Here is a 17,977-nt window from a genome sequence, read left to right as displayed (position 1 = left end):
TAACTTTTTAAGTACGAAAATTAATCTAATAGTGTCATATATTCCGTATGTACATACTTTCAGGTATTTATGACCAAGCCTCGAGATTAGCCAACTTTGTCCTATAAAAAAAGATTAGCCAACTTTGACAATACAAAACCTTACACATTTAACTCCTAATTTTATTAGTCATAAACAAAAAAAAAAAAAAAAACTCCTAGTTTTAAACGAGGTAAATACTGATATAGTAATATGCCTGATTCTTGATACATAGAACGTGTTATCCAGTCAGAAGGTTTACTGGATCCAAAAAAAGGAACCAGACATATACTCAGACTGTCTAACTGTTAGCATCGCCATGATACAGCACTGATGATATTCACACCCCATGGCAAACCAAACGATCCTAGAAAAGATTAACAATGCACATTTACATTCGCATATGATGGGGTCTCTTAAACCTCTAGTTCCTCGGACAAGTTTTTTACAAGTTCTCTTTCCCCATCATCCGCTGGTGAAAGCCGTATTCTTTTTGTAGCTTGCTCTTCATCTGAGTCCGAATAAGAATCCTCAACCACCGCATTAATGCCTTCAGCAGCTCCATCTTCAATTTTTTCGAATTCTTGAAGAGATGGTTCCTCGGCCTCTTCTCTTTTAGGATTATCAAAATCCTCCAATTCATTGCTCCCATACATTTTAGCCAACTCCTGAGAGTCCTCAGCTGGGGTCTCCATCATATCACTAGAAGCAGAAGCATAGCTTTCTGTCAAGCTATCTACATTTTCTTTCGGTTGATCCAAATATTTGTTTTCACCAGAAACAGCCCTTTGGACTTTCGGCTCACACTCAGTGATCATAAATATTTGCGAGTCGTCAGAAGAATAATTTGAGGAAGGGGATGACTTATCTTCTGAACCCCCTTGATCAGGCAATTCCAAGTTCCATTGGAACCCCTGGTTCAAATCTGAGGGTGTATAAGCAATGTGACAAGCTTCAGCTTCCACACCATCTTTTGGCTGAAGTTCAGTTTGGCCCAAGGTGGAGGGGGCAAGATGGTCAACAGCCCCTATTTCCTCCTGTGGAAGAATATACAAAATCAGATCAAGGTGAAAGATATATTAAAGCATAAAGAATCAAGATCTACTCCTAATAAGAGTGATAAACAAGAAATGATGGTATACAGAATATGGTCCAGAAAAATAAATAAGAAAAGAAAGAAAGAAGTGAAGTAAAAGCTTGGTCTACGCATTTAAATAGATATTGCAAGATATAAAACCGTCAAAAACATTTCAGGTCGATAGAGTATAGGCCCCTATTGGAGCCAGCTGAATTGTGTATATAAAGTATAGAGTACAGAGATGAGCCTAAGTGAAGTCCAATCAACTTTTATGTTGGAGAAAGTGACATCGATGAAGAGGTAATCAGCTAGTCAAGATTTAAAATATATTGCATCTCTATCTTCTAAAATAAATTTATTAACATTATTAGACCTAGTTACAAGCTCCCCAGGAACAACTCACCCTGATTAGTGGCATAGAACATCCTGAGTCTCCAAATGATGCTACCCGGTTATATTGTTGACACTGCTCAAGAAGCTCTGTCATACCCAAGCCTGAGACATTAGTGCACTCCGAAGTTCTATATAGCGGCATATCCAACAGACCGACAGATTGAGAGTGCAAAGAATTCCAACATTTCTCTGGGCTCCTCTCTGAAACAATCTCTATGCCATTGTCATTCTCATTATTTTCTGGTAATGCTGAGGGTTGAAATTCGTGATTGCAAGGTGAAGCATTCTTCAGGGGACGTCCAAGGAGTTCATAGATCAATCTTTGTATATAAACGCGCTTGAGTGAGGCTTCAGCAGGGGGAAACCAATCCGGCTTTAGCTGCAAAGATTTAGCACACCATCCATAAAATTTCCCCCCCAAAAAAAAACTCACTTTATCCCATATTATCTGTCACTTGAGATAAAATGCAAATGGTATTACTAATTATTTCACTTTTATTGAAACCAGAGAAAATTAATTGCCAATTTGTAATATCAATGCAATAAACAACATAGTATTCACAACTTCAAAAGACATATCAATATATGATATGAAAAGGTGGAAGTGTTTTTCAGGCAATCAAGAGAAACAGGCACCACTAAAAGACAAACTACATAATCATCTACCTTATTCTAAACAAGCACCAAATATATAGCAAGTGATCAAATAGTTAGGCATCAGTTTTTACCAGAAACATGCACGTCATGTCAATGCTCCTACTGCCTAGCATAGAGCGATGTTAGTAGCACATTAAAAGCATGAAATTCAGGTCAATGAGAAAAAAGATGGTCACAACTATCTCATTCAGGAGCAAAAAACACTATATTAATCCCCGTATAGCCATAACCTAGCAAGTACAAGTTACTCAAATATCACAAAGCATGCCTATTATATTTAGAAACAGAATGGTGAAAAAACGATGGAAAAAAAAGAGAACTCACAAATTTCTCGAACTTATTGATCCGGAAAGGACTGAAGTTTTTAGGTGCTTCAGCTATAAAGAGTTCTGCATAATGAAGCAGGAAGAGACCACAATCGGAGCAATTCTCCTGCTGCGGAAGCTGCCATAGAGAGGAAACATTTAAGTCAAAGCAAGTACAGACGGACAAACAAATTCATCCATGTAATAAGAACGGGGAAAGAGTAGACAGGAGATCCTATGAATCACCCATATAAACAAGATACATACATGTCCTGATTAGACATATACTACCTCCATGAATGGCATGTATACATATGTATGGTCAATGGATGTATGCATACACGTAAATGTTTAGTGGCAATTATGTAGCAACGAGGTTAACATTAAGTCATCAGATTATATATATATATATATATATATATATATATATATATATATATATATTATATATATATATATATATATATTATATATATATATATAATATATATATATATATATATATATATATATATAGCCATCCTATATGAATATGAACAATTATTGGTCACTCGGTCTGATATGTTCCATATAACAGATAATGGTAATGAAGAGTACATGTCAAACTACTTATATGATGCACCAATTAAGGAGTCCTAATTTACCGACTCACAAGAGGAGGAGCACTAGAAGGGCATATCCGTAAATCTGTGAGCTAGGAGGCAAAAGGAATATCACATGGCTGAGGTGAGTTTGTTATTGCTGACTAATGCTGAGTATGTGTACAGAAAGAAAGTTTAGAATAAAACGGGAGTGGAGGTAGAATGTCAGTTAGTGAATGATTGTATGGAAATTGGAATGGGGAGAGTGGGAGCCTCTCAAAAGCTCACCAACTTGTTGCGACTTGTTTATCAATTTCCATCATCGCCTTCCTCTCATCTTTCTTCTCTTATATTCTGTTTTCCACTTTTTTCATTGTTGCTTGTTGGCTGTTCTAGTGTAATGTGGTTGGTGTGTTGATTGCGACGCAGGTGGTGGTGAACAGAGTTCATCTCAGTTGGTATCAGAGCGGTTGTGCCGGGAAGTGGAAATGGCACCACCAACTTCAACCCAGAGGTTGGATCTCTTAGAAACGCAGATGGCAACGCCGCAAAACTCCATAGCTGAGTAAATTTCTTCCTCTTTGGGAGAGGCTATGGAAGTTGCTAAACTAACCATTGCAGAACAAATTTCTCAAAGAATGAAGGAGGTGATGCGCAAGAGCAAGGAGGATCTGGAGGTGGCCAACTTTAGGTTGGAGGGGCGGATCACCCGAACTTTGGGAGAATCTTTTAAAGGGATGCTAATGGTGGCTCGGGCGGGTCAGACAAAATTCCAATATGAGGTGAGGACGGCTCTCGAGAACCTTCGAACCGATCCGATCAGGAAGGGGGACCTCCATGGAGTCGGTGATCATGATATTCTGAGTGGAGGAGAACTCGGCTTAGGGAACCAGGGGAGGTTTGCTGCATTGCCACCACTCAAACCCACCACAGTTTGGGAGTATCGGAGGAAATTCACGGAGATGGGATGGAGTATCAGAGGAAATACTAATCGTCAAGTTTATTCATGGGCTTAATGCTGACTTACAAACTGAGATTCGGGTTCTTAACCCATATGATTGGATCAGGCAATGGAGTTGGCGCTGAAACTAGAGGAAAGGAACCGTTTGTTTAGGTTCGTTTTCTATTTATAATAAAGGCCCAATATCAAAGTCTCCTTATTATCGATCACAAGGGGGGTCTATTGTTAATGCCAAAAGTTGGGCCACAAAGTCCAATGCCTCACAACCTTCGGTTAACAATGTGAAGTCCACTTTCTCCCTCTAACTGTGGGTTTGGTGAGATGAGACGATTGACTAAGAAGGAGTTGCAGGAAAAAAAGGGCGAAGGGTTTGTGTTTTAAGTGTGATAAAAAATGGGATTGGGCCATAGGTGCCAAAGGAAAGAGTTGAATGTGTTATTCATGGAGGATTTAGATGATGACGATTTGGAAGGAGTTGGAAGCGAAGCGCCATTCTCATCCACCAAGGAATTCCACCTAAGGTATCGTTGAATTTGGTCATTAGGCTTTAAGACCATGAAATTAATTGGGCGCATTGATGGGTAAGAAGTCGTGATCATGGTTGACCCCGGTGCCACGCTCAATTTTCTCTCTTACAACTATTGAGAAGCTTTCTATCCGTGTGCTGGAATCGGCTGAATTTGGAATTTCTTTGGGGGATGGGCAGGCAGTCCGTGGTGCGGGGGTATGTTAGGGGATTGAGTTGCAATTGGATGGAAGATTGGTGGTGGAAGAGGACTTTCTTCCCCTCGGGTTGGAAAATTCAGATGTGATTTTGGGTGTTTAATGGTTGGAAACGTTGGAACTTCGGAACCATAGTGAGCAATTGGAAGACATAGGAAATGAGCTTTACGGTGGGTGGCACTCAATACACATTGAAGGGAATCCTTCATTAGGTCGTTCCAAAGTATCCCTCAAGGCTATGTTGAGGACTTTGAGCAAGGAGGGTGGAGGATTGTGGTTAGAGTTCAACCAAGTGGAGGTTGAAGAGAAGGCTAGTGGGGAGACCAGCGAGGTTGAGCAGGAGGTTTCGGGGTTTCTACAAGGGGTGATGACTCAATTTGCAGCGGTTTTCGAAGCACCATTGGGGCTGCGTCCTAAGAGGGGCCATGAACACGCCATAGTGTTCAAGGATGGTAGCAATCCAGTGCGGGTTCGACCTTGCCGATACCCTCAATTTCAGAAAGACGAAATTGAGAGATTAATCAAAGAAATGCTAGCTGTCGGTATCATACAACCCTCTACTAGCTCATTCTCGAGTCTGGTAATTTCGGTGAAAAAGAAGGATGGATTGTGGCGTTTTTGTGTGGATTATCGTGCCTTGAATAAGGAAACGGTGCCGGATAAGTATCCTATTCCGGTCATTGATGAGTTGTTGGATGACTTACACGGGGAGACAATTTTTTCGAAGCTTGACTTGAGGGCAGGGTACCACCAAATCTTGGTGAGGCCAGAAGATACACACAAGATGGCTTTTCGCACTCATGAGGGACACTATGAATTCCTTGTCATGTCGTTTGGGCTCACAAATGCTCTGGCAACGTTCCAGATGAACGAGGTATTCCGTCCTTATTTACGGCGTTTTGTGTTGGTTTTCTTTGATGATATCCTTATCTATAGTCGTAGTAAGGACAAACATGTGCAACATTTGGAAATGGTTATGGGAATCCCGGAGTCTGTTTGTGAACAAGAAGAAATGGGAATTTGAACAAACCATACACTAACCAGCATATTCAATCTCTTGGAGTATTAATTGCTAAATTCAGGCATCACAGTCAAATTAGGCACTAGGCAGCAAAATAACAATGCTAGGATCTGCTACATAAAATTCAAAAAGCAACACAGCAAAATCTGACCAAAGATGTAGCCATCATATTCTAACAGGACAATCAATTGTCATGGAGCAGAATAACGAAAAAAACGTCATTTAAAAGGAGTCTAATAAGAATTACCCATGAACTCCGTCACCTCATAAATCTTGCAAGGGAAATGAACCAAGTTCATCAATTACTAATCTACAATATGTTACGAGATATACATGTCAGCCCAGCTACAAAAATGTCTCACTACCACACAGTACACAGACAATTGACGCACTAGACTTGAACAGATAGCTTCTGTCAAGACATGAAATTCAAGTCCCTAGTTTCATTTAGAATTATTTTCGTACTTCAGAGATGTGATATGGCAATCCAACATAGACTCAATCATCAACGAGATCTAATGATGTCTGGTTGTCTAGTTATCTTACTCCTAGCTCCTAACCATGTCATGATAATGATAAAATAAAGAAAAAAGTGAAGACAAGACTCAAAAGCACCAAAGCAATTTTTCATGAATTGTAGATGTTCATCCATAAATAATCAAACAAAAGATAAAATATATTGCAATACAACTCTAATAAATGAACCATGATGAAAACACTGCTACCACTCTCAATCATCCCAGAATAAACTAGCAGCAATTGCTTACATTGATAGATGCCCATACAAACATATGAAGCTACAAATAGACCTTCATGTCTGAACTCAACTACAGTTGGATGCAAAGTCCAGGGGTGTAGAGCAGATATGTAAGATCATTAGAACTGATTAATGCATCATCGCACGTTCTATGTAAATGGGACTTAGCCTAACTATACTGCTCAATAGCTTTCTACACTAACTAAACGACAAGCAGCATCATGGTCTTCTGTTAAATCGACAATACACAAGTAGAAAATATACAAAAAGTATAAGTAAAACTTACAAGCTTATGGTACAAGGAAAGGAAGTAATAAATATACAAAAATTAAGGAGGGGGTGAGGCGCAGACCTCGACAGTCTGATTACGATGACATCCAACTTCAGCAGATTATTGTTAATACCAATAAATTTGACAAGTTATGTAGCTAACCAATTGTTTTAGGGAAGTACATTATTATATACTAATTGTCAACTGCATACACTAATACAAGTACAAGAAATCAAGGATCCCATCAGCATTGATTCAAAAGGAAAGAAGAGGGCACACCAGAAATATACCTCAAGTGAAAGAAACCGCAGGTTCATAAATTTTGAAGCAACATTCTCAGATGTCTCCTTCTGCTTCTCTTTCCACTCCTCCAAAAGATAACTGAAATTTAACAGACATCAATGTTTGTCAACCCAACTATAGAAATACCATGCATATTCATGCAGCAAACCATCATCATACAACAAAGCACTTAACAGGATCTCCATACCAGACCACAAGATTATACCATAAATGCTTTTGACTACTAGGATTGGTTAGAGTTTTGAATGCAAAGCTTTACGTATGTCGATGAAATACAAACTTAAAAGAGTCCACGATAATATTTGTTATATACTTCCTCCGTTTTTAATACTTGCAACATTTCCCATTTTAGGAAATTCTCTATTACTTGCAATGTTGACATTTTCGGCAATATATTCTCTCTTTCTCTCTCCTAGCACATGGGGGTTCTTTTTAATCTCTCCCTATCTCTCACCTCTCCTTGAGTCCTTGGTCCTGGTGCATATTTCAACATTGTGGGTACTAAAAGATGGAGGAAGTATAAAGTAAGAGCAAGCACCACCTAGAGCTATACCACCATCGTGCAAACTCTATAAACATTACAGATTTTATTAGAAGGGGATACCTCTGAACAAGATCCTTTAACCCTGCATGACTTCCTTTGATAGAGTCCATGTGCACCACACAAGGAACCTTCACATATTCATCCACATTTTCATCTGAAAACAACACAAGATTATTCATATTTTCATTCATCTTAGTACAATAATCGGCTCAAAAAGGACCCTACCTTCAAAGTTAGCAACTTCACCGGGATGGCATATGACAATCAAACTCCAGTGAAGACTGGATCATAGCACCACCACCCCCAAAAGAAAAAAAGAAAAGAAAAAAGAAAGGGAGATAAGTAAGCACACAACATATCATAAAAATTGAATGAGATCAAATGTACATAATTGATTTCTTACTTGTAATTAACTGGAATAAATATGTAATCCTTCTCAAATAAGTTCAATTTCCTCGTCCATTTACGAACACGTTGAAAAGCAGCCTTGCCGTCAAATATACCAGAAGTATTCTTGTCTGGATCAGCAAGCTTACGGAAAAAGAAGCTATTAAAGAAATGAAATCTACCCCTTTCCGAAGAAGTAATTCCATTCTGCAAATATCTGTTTAGGGGGGGAAAATCCAATTACATAAATCAATATCAAAGTCCAATTGTACTATAAAATAATGAAGGCGCTTAAAAACAACATCAGAAACAACTAGAAAACCTGCTATGATAAGAGAATTAAAGCTTAACCGAGCAGATAAAGCCTTGACAAAAAAAACACACCAGTTCTTCTAAGGTAGTAGTAAGGAAAATTTGACATGAAAACTATAGCCCATAGTGCAACAATAGACCAAGAAACTAGAAGGTACAAGAAATTGACTCAAATAATATGCAGCATTCTAACTGTAAAACTCAGGACGAGATTAGAATGTTGATTCTCTCAGAAGAAGACAATCCTTGAATTGTCAGTGGCAAGGAAAATTTCCTAAATGACATTGCAGTCAGCACATAACTCTTTCATCCCAGACTAAAAGAATAAGCAACAGAAATATGCAACGAGATACTAGCTTTTACTGTCAAGCTGAGTATTATATCAGCATGAAAAAAAAGTCAAAGGTGGGCTCTCTGAAAGAATGTGCTCCAACATTTAACAAAATAAAATAATTTTTAGAAAAATCAAAGCAGCATACTTACTTCATATAGAAGTCAATAATTGTATCGTTAAGAAAAATATCAGGCTCCAATAAATCCACATCCCTTTTACTAATTGACACAGCATCTGCATCACCTTTGGGGTAGACAACTTCATCAAAAGGTTCCTCAAAACTGTGAAAAATTTACATTCACATTTATTTATTAAAGCTATCATCAAAGTCTCCAAATATGGACAAAAAAGCTGGTAATATAATTTGCTACTCAGTTTATGTGTCTCCACTTACTTGGGAAGGTAAGGATCTAAAGAAGACTCACAATTCTCTGAAGGAAGTGGACCTTCTTCACAAAGTTTACCACTGCAAGAGAAGAAAATTTAAGCGTCAAAGTACATTAGATAGCCAAAAGCCACAAATACTAAACTTGTAATAAATTGGCAGACATGCTAAGAACTAACCCCATGACTAAGGTGTAAGCCAACACGACTTTCTCAGTCCTCATATGTGCTGCGGAAACAAATAAATATTCCAACTTCTCTAGAATAGAAGTGAGAAAATAATTTTACCCCTGAATCTATTACCTAAACTGTCATATTGAAGCAGCTATCTGATGGGCTCAGCTCAACCCACCCCCTGCCTGATTTGGGCCAGGGATTTAAGTCTAAACTGGTCAAACGCCATGAAGGACGGGAAAGACAAATTTCCCAAGAACATGGGCCTCAGCTTTTGGCCTGAATCTTGGCCAGATGAATTGGGGCACACTTATCTGGAATACAGTCCAGCTCATGATCTGTTCTAGTCCACTTGAACTCTCAAATATTTGATGCTTTCTTTCACAATGTTAACAAAACTGACATGATCATATGTCTAGAAACCAGAATTGCAGATATCTACCAGCATTTCTGATACAGATTACAGAATCATAAAAGAATAAATAACAGATATCTGGAAGTCCTTCCGGTAATCTATCCAACTCCCATAAAGTAGGAAAAGATCATGTAAATTTATTTCAGACAAATACTTCCACATTGGAAATCAGAAACTCACTCCAGCCCGATACTCCAGACAGCCTGATACTTCACATTTAGTGCAATGATCCACTCTTGCCTCGCTAGCCAATCAGGATCATGAACCAAAAACTCCAACACTTCAATGCCTGCACATGGCACAAAAGAATCAGTGAACTAAAACACAAAGCAATGGTAAACCTAAGAAATGCAGATATGAAGTTAAGCTATATCAAAAAATAGGGAAGCTCTACACTAGCCAAGATAAATATAATCACATCCTTTACAGGATGACACTTAACAGCAAAAGGAGGCTGAGACACGTTCTTTTTTCCTTATAAATAGAAGGTCTCAGTTCAATTCTGTTTATTACCATCAACAAGTACAACCATATTAATTTCGATACATAACACAAGTTCAATTCAGATACCACAAGCCTCCATATTCACAAAAAGTCACTTCATTTCGGGTACAGCCGAATGTCACCTTCGCCTACACCCACCAAACCCTCCCCCCCCCCCCCCAAAAAAAAAAAAAAAGAAAAAGAAAACTAGCACCACCCATTCCTGGCTGCACTCACCACAGCTACAGATGGTAGGCGGTGGCAATTCAAGTAGAGGAGGACTGTTGACTGAATCTTTTCTCAAAAAAAGAACCAGTCATTAGGACAGAGCAGGTGGCTAAGCCCAAAATTAAACAAAGAAAACAGTAGATCTGGAGATGCTCTCACCTTCCTCATGGAAGACCAAGTGCAACCTAAACGACCATGATAACCACCAAAAAAATGAAAACAGATTGGAGATGCTAAAACTTTTGCTTTGGTGACAAGACGAAACCAAGTTGTGGCCAATGGCCATAGAACTGGTGGTGAAGTTCAAGTATAAATTAGCTGGACCTAAAAAGCTATGCAGCAAAAAAGGGAGATCACGATGCACAAAGGCTACAGGGAGGAAAGCTGGGGCAGTGGATGGCTGTCACAACTTACAATAAGAGGTACAATCATCAATGGACACAGTATTGGACTATTGGTAATGGTAATTAGTAAGGATTTAAAGCAAGAAGAAATGAGAAACATAACATAAGCATGGGATTTATTTCCTATCAATACCAAACAAAACAGTAATTTTCTATTTTTTGATTCCTTGTATTATATTTCGGTTTCTTGAATTCTTTCCTTTCCCCGTAGATGATCCAAATGAGTTTCACACAAACCTTTTGTGCCGCATTCATTTTCTTGCACTGCATTATTTGTCAAAAGACGGACTTTCACTTTTGCTGTGTAAACCTGAAAGATCCATGTAACTATTAAGTCATTCACCTTGCAACCACGAGTAGACACTTGAAACTTAGGGGTCAGAGGGTTCACCAACTCACCCTGCTAATCCACTGCGACTCAATACCATGAATATCATCGATGTTCCATTCAACAGTAGATGCTCCATGCTCCTCTTCCAAAGCCGGCATCTCAATTTTAAAGGAAGTTTCGAAAAACGATATCATGCACGCTGGAAAATATTTATCATCGTATATGACATAATCGACAACAAAAGAGGTATCCATTTCCTCCTGCAATGTGCATAAGAGAATCAGTACAAAGATTGTGCAACTGAGATTTCTTTACAAGAACACATATTAACAGCATCCCAAAAAATGCAATGATTACCATAAAGGCTTGTCTCAAAGGGACATGCCAGATACTAGAAGACAGAAAAGCACATACCATATCCAAACCACTAACTAACTGCTCCTGAGTGAGTCCATCCATTGAAACTGCAATATGAAGAATTTATAAATTGGAAATACAAGTTTGCCAGCTCTACTGGTTCCAAAGAGCTTTAAAGAAGGTGGGGGAGCCATCAAAGGAAGGTAAAAAGTATACCAATAATCTCTTCCTGCTCAGAACCAGGAGTGGATGGAGAGCTCTCGTGAACACTATCACAATCATCTGAATCTCCAGTATCAACTGAACCATTCTGCAAAATTCCCCCAAAATATAAACTCATGGCTCAAGCTCAAGCCAAAAATAAATAAATTTAGTACTTGTTACACAAAAGACAGCAGCATACACTGCATGGAGATTCTGAGACGGTGGGACTGATATGAGTCATATGACCGTTTTCAGGTGGTACTCTTAAGGAATAAGGCATTCTGATCTCCATGTCGGAAGAACTTTTGGAATTTACACTATCTCCACTGTGATGACAGGCCTGCTGCAAAATTGTGTCTGATGTAGCACCAAACTCTGCTGGTTGTTTGGAAGCAACCTTATCAGGTGACTCTTGAGGCCTATCCGAAACATCATTGACGAGACCACGATCATCATCATCAATAGAGACAACGTGAATTTGTTTCAGAGTATCAATCTCTTTTATCTGAGTAATTGGTCCAGAAGAAGCTAATGGCAAAAAAAAGAGAAAAGGCAGCAATATTCAGCACTCGTCCTAGAAGGAAATAAGCTTAAGAGAGGCCTGAACAATTCATTAATCACTACAATATTCAACCTCGCAAGAACTTGATCAGAAAGAATACCAGGACTGCAAACATTTGTAATCAGAATTGAGATTGGAGACAGGCTTAATAAATAAAAAATAATTGAGTAAAAAGTAAATCACAAGACAAGCTCCCTGCTGTGTTCTGAACTCTATAAGCCACCATCACTTGCTTTGTTCAATAATAAAGGCTAAGCAATCCTAGCATAAAGCTTTACCCTACACAACGATGTGCTCTATTCTTTTATGTTTCAAGAAATTAACTGAAGAGGGAAGGGCACTACAGATGAGGCTAGAACATAATAGAGGAAAGGAGAAACGGGTAACTAAAAGAAAAATTCTTGAATAAACTGCTTTTACCCTTCCAAATACCAGTTGATACTCTCTAACAACTCCGCCACACATAAAGAATTGAAAGATATACACTAATTTTCCTCTCTGGTGAGTAAGGATTAGTTAAAAGTTGAAAAAAAACACAAGAAAAAAGACACTTGTACCTGGTCCTTAAAAAAGAAACAAGATGTAAGCATGCACAGACCCACACACAGCCATGTACGAGCAGCACAATGAAGACAAAAGATATACAACTAACATAAGGAGGGCCTTCCCAAGAATCTGAAAGACAGACATCCTTAAGGACCACATTTTCGTGGACCCACCTGTTGTAAGACGAGTGATCTATGCCACCACAGATTTGCCAAAATTTCTTATAATTGAAATGTATTTGCAGATGAACAACAGCAAATTGCAAGGACCACTTCCAACTGTGTTACGAGAATATGTGCTGGGGAGTGCTAAACTTGTAAGAATTATCCAGATGCAAATAGCTTATATTCAAGTTTTTCTTCTGTAATTCAAGGTTCACACTTGAGTATCAAGTTATCAACATTTGTGTCAGGAAACAGAGATGTGTGACACAATATTGACAAAAGGTAAGAGCAGAGTCTTCTTCCTCCCAAACCACCAAAATAACTCTGTAGAAAAACTCAAAATTGACCGGAGGGAGGAGACCAGCACTACCCATAACAGGAAAGAGCACATTCAAAATATGCCAAATGTATGAAAAGAATAAAAGGTTTAACAGTTCCTAAAACCTTCCAAGGTCATGTTTGTAAAATCAAAGCTCAACAATCCATGGGAACCTTGGCCTTCCAGCTCCTCTCTCTTGTAAACAAAAGCTAGCTACAATATGGTAAATAAGATTCCACCATTTCATGAAACGTTTATGGAAATTAAAACGACAGACTCAAAAGGTTTAAAAACATTGAAGGTACAATATGTGAGGTGCATGAATGACAAAGACACTTGGATAAAATGTGTAACCTTTCTTCAGACTCCTTCAGGTTTAAAATGTGTCCAGAATTTTCATCTAACAGTCTTTTCATATATAATCTGTACACGCCATACAAATTTTCAAGTAAAGAAAAAATCCACGCTTCCTAAGTTCTTGAGCTTCGTAATTACCACTATAAAGCCCTACACTTTTGAACTTAACTTAACTTAGTTTATCTCAACTGAAATGAAAGTGTGAGAGGAAACTAATTGAACTGAAATTGTCTCAATTAATCCAGTCCAAAAGACCAAAGCTTAAGTGTATCACACGCAATCTCTGCCATCTAATTTAAATGATCAATATTTGCTAAGAGGTTTGTACAATAGTATTTATTTATTGACTCTCATCCAAACATTGTATGGTGTTTAAAAGAAAGGTGTTGATTTTAGAGGATGTAAGAAAAGTATAATTTGTTAAAGAAAGATTTGTGGTGAAACATGTTCAAAACATCGAAACTGAAGTAGATTTCTCAAATCCCCTCACCTTCCTCATGGAAGATCAAGGTTCTACGCTTGGCAAGAACGAGTAGGGGATAATACGTTAGGCGTAGAATTAGTCTCCGAAAGAAGATAGACCTAGGTAATACTTGTATGTGGTCATAAAATAAAAAATAGATCCTCAAAACTAAGGGCTCCTTTGGTGCCGTAGTGAGTTTCTAGTTTTTGGTATTAAATTCATATGGTATAGGTCACATAATGATATCAAAAGTAGTCATACTCATTCTAATCATGTTTATTTTCAAAACTGACAACAAAAAGTTAAACCACTTATTCTAGTTTTTATATTTTTGTTTTTAGTTTTCAGAAAACTGAAAACGAGAAAAAAAAAAATGATAACTTATAGGCCCTAATATAACAATAATATGAAGCTAGGAGTCTGTTCACATATAATAGTTTCTACCTTTTACGTATACTTAGTAATTTAAGAAACAAAGGTTATATTCTCTTCACCTGAAAATTGGAATAAGGAGATATGATGTGAGTATTTGTTGGTGTAAATCTTTTTGGCCACGTCTGGTAGTCTGCTGAACTTAGAGCAAATTTTTGCACCAATATATAAGGAAACAACTATCATACCCTCATTTTGCCTAAGTAACTAGCTCCATTCCACCCTAGATACAAATTCTAACTAGAAATCCAGAGAGTACGAAGAAAAAAACAAAGTTAGCCAAGTGCCATCTCCATCTTCTTCTCAAACACGACTATCTTCTTGTACGAAAGAGATCTTCTCACTCCAAAACTTAGTTATTTTTAAAACTGGCCCTAAATTTTACATCTAAAAAATGAGCCTTTAATTTGTTTAAATATGATAATGGCGGACTAATAATCTAATATGACGATATACTGCTTGCGGAATATAAGTTTTTTAGAAGAAAAAAAAAATCTAATTTGGTGCTTTCATTGTTCGAGTAGCTTTTATGCTTCGAAGCATTTTCTCCTTTACATTGTATCTGATGTGGTGTTGTATTTTATTTAAAATAAAATAAAAAAGAAGGTTAACTATATAATATCTCTTTCTTGGGAGCTACTTAGTATTATTCGTCTGATCATTCCATATTTGCAAATGCTTTTTTTCTTGCGAGCTTAAATGATAAATGACAAACTGCAATATCCATTTTTTGCTTTTCATTTGAGTGCTTATATTTTTTTTTTATTTGGTACACACCTACTGGAGCAAGCTTGAATTTATTTCTTATGTTAGAAAAAGAAAAAACAACCATAATACATTCCAAGATTAAACCAAATGATGAGGGTGGATAAAGAATATAGGACCAAACAATTTATTGGTATGGAGTTTGAATGCATACCTCCATATTATGGACTTCTATACCATTCCATTCCACTTTAGTGAACAAAATGACGCCTTGAAAAATAAAATGGAGGGGAACAAAGAAGGCAAAAAAGGACCTCGAGTAACCTGGAATAGTCTGAAGTCTGAACTCTAAGAGTGTCTTCCAAAAACTTATTTTACATGAAAATAAAATATTCTATCTGAAGGTTTACAATTTTCTCTCCTTTTACTCTTTTGTTTCGCAATCAAGTATCAACACCTCCCTTATTTTATCAGGTTAAAGATAGGTTATAACTGTGTAACTACTTTGAGAAGACATCCCCAAAGATGACACTAAGGTGAGTTAATCAATAGTTCGGACTGTTTGAAGAAGATGAGTCATAGTTAGGACTCTTTATATCAATCTCAATAGAGAAAGGTTGGAAATTCAGTTCCCTCCAGGCCTCCACACATGTTTATGGTGACAAAGTTTTCTATTACGGCACAAACTCTTGATAAGTGTTGAACTATGCCTTTACGTGGCGCTAGGATTGACCTTGCACAGGGGTCAGCGAGTCAGGTCCAGTGGTGAAACGCCCTGGTGGGGGTTAGGGGGGCAACGGCCTCAAACTTTTCGGTATATGTTATTTAATATGTCGAGTATGTTTTAGTTTTGAGTTTAGACCTATCTGTTTAGGTTAATTAGTAGGGTACTATATAAACCTTATTATTAACCTCCGCCACCGTATTATTATTCTGTAAGATCTGTACTCTCTCCTAAACCTAATAAAACAGTTTTTGTGTGCCTGTGGACGTAGCTAACACATTGTTAGTGAACCACGATAATTCTTGTGTCGATTGTTCATCGTTATTTGTTTCGTTAATTGCATCTGCCAAAACAATAAGGTTTAGCTCGTAAGTGGCCTTAGCTTTATCTATTTGTCTCCAATTCCTTAGCATAATCCCTTTGAACATTGACAAAATGCCTCCTATAAATGTGCAAAACACATATGGCCCCTCGCTTCAATGCTTTGATAGGAGTTATCCTACTTTGCCTCCACAGCTCCATCATTATCATATACTTTACATAACATGGCCAATTGGCCATACATGCAGTACAACAAACCTAAACCTTATCTTTGGTATCTTGGGCACCACGAAGGCCTAAACTTATGGACTTCTATGTTGCTTAGAAAACACCATGCACGACTAAAGCACAAAGTAAGGTAGCCCTACAAACCATGTTGTAATACATGACAGTTACTTTTTGTCATATAAACGACACCAAGTGATCGGTTCCATTACAATTTACAATCACCACGCATACAACAGTGACATCTTCATTTATCTGCTCAGTTCTCATTGCCAAATCTAATCATTAATCACTCGCGATAAGTCAGATAATCCTTCCAAAGATAAAAATATTAACCAATTTTAATCCCAACATTCTAGCAATCCTATCTAAAAGCTCACAGAACATATTCCATTCTCCAGACAGTTTACGGACAAGGAAAACAAGATATAGCATCTTATAATGAACACACAAACAACCTATTTTCCTTTCATGGAACATCCCACATTACACTTAGAAGCACAAACATATCTCATAGGAGCAAGTCACCATTACAGCCTTCTCCATTGCTTCAAAAATAACAACTTTGCTTACCTTCCATCTACTCAAACAATAAATAGTCTTACATGCTCAAAGCGAATTACGATACTGAAGGAATAAACACATTTTAGGGATGATACTAGCTGCTCCATGTGATCAATCACATGACATTAACATCTCCAAATCATATACCTCACATCTCATAATTTTGAGAGCATTATTACTAAATTTGAACTAATAGTCACCATAAAGGCATGAAACAAGCACAGATGAACATTTTACACAATGCCAATAAATAAGCATTCATTCTCCAACTAACCAACAAGCTTATGAAAAGCATAAGATTAGCACCTAATTTCCAAATTAAGAACAAAAAAATAAAAATCTCAACTAATTAACTCAAAAATCTTGAAATTAAAGTAGCAAATTGTGAAATAAAATCAAAATAGAGCAAGGAACATACTGTGTTGGAGGAATTGGTACTTTGTCAGCGCAACATCATTATCGATCTTAGGGTTTGAAAGACTAGACCATTGCTGAAGAGTTTCGGTCAATTCGTCATCTTCCGTGAAATCATAAACGCTCATATCTCTTGGTTTCATATTTAATCGAGAATTTCGGAAACCCTAATTGAAGCAAGTGAGGTGTTCGAGAGGAGAGAGAAAACGAGGAAGAAGTTGACTAGCTTTGTGTCTGGATTTGCGAAAAGCCGATCATTTGGGCGAAACGTTTCGTTTGCTTATTTATAGCTGAGACTGGAAGAGGGAATATTACGGAACGATTAAAATAACTATGGGAAGAATTAAGAAACATACAATTGTTCATGTTGATCTTTTTTTTAAGGATTTTTTAACTACAATATAATACAAATTTTTGTTCGTTAACTTTTGATTTTTTTTAATAATACAAACTTTACATCAAAATTTCTTCCGTAGATCAAGTTGACTTGTGACCTGTAAAACATGTCAAAATAAAATTACAAAATGATCTTTCTTTTTTCTCCCTCCCCCCCAAC

The 17,977-nt window shown here is 37.4% G+C and overlaps 1 protein-coding gene across 1 annotated transcript; it reads right to left on the bottom strand.

The window, feature by feature from the left end:
• Window positions 1–17,726, bottom strand: LOC104891171 (probable ubiquitin-like-specific protease 2B). Its single transcript, XM_010676830.4, has 16 exons — window positions 17,426–17,726; window positions 11,825–12,153; window positions 11,638–11,731; window positions 11,479–11,528; window positions 11,133–11,324; window positions 10,971–11,043; window positions 9,799–9,907; window positions 9,040–9,111; window positions 8,795–8,926; window positions 8,016–8,216; window positions 7,838–7,893; window positions 7,673–7,766; window positions 7,056–7,146; window positions 2,471–2,590; window positions 1,500–1,868; window positions 1–1,055 (listed from the first exon to the last, which is right to left on the bottom strand). The coding sequence occupies exons 1-16, from the start codon at window positions 17,562–17,564 to the stop codon at window positions 435–437; spliced, it is 2,742 nt and encodes a 913-aa protein (XP_010675132.1). The 5' UTR covers window positions 17,565–17,726; the 3' UTR covers window positions 1–434.
• Between the last annotated feature and the right edge of the window lie 251 nt (window positions 17,727–17,977).

The sequence above is a fragment of the Beta vulgaris genome, chromosome 1 (genome assembly GCF_026745355.1).
Source record: "Beta vulgaris subsp. vulgaris cultivar EL10 chromosome 1, EL10.2, whole genome shotgun sequence".
NCBI classification, from domain to species: Eukaryota; Viridiplantae; Streptophyta; class Magnoliopsida; order Caryophyllales; family Amaranthaceae; genus Beta; species Beta vulgaris.
This window is presented reverse-complemented; position numbering and strand designations above follow the sequence as displayed.

Bases quoted from the DNA above. Each gene is read 5' to 3' on its own strand.
- LOC104891171 (XM_010676830.4), bottom strand. From the start codon at position 17,564: ATGAAACCAAGAGATATGAGCGTTTATGATTTCACGGAAGATGACGAA. The intron at 11,044-11,132 runs GTGAGTTGGTGA...TGGATCTTTCAG, and splicing joins AGTCGCAGTGGATTAGCAGG to GTTTACACAGCAAAAGTGAA. The intron at 8,927-9,039 runs GTAAGTGGAGAC...AATTTTTCACAG, and splicing joins TTAGATCCTTACCTTCCCAA to TTTTGAGGAACCTTTTGATG.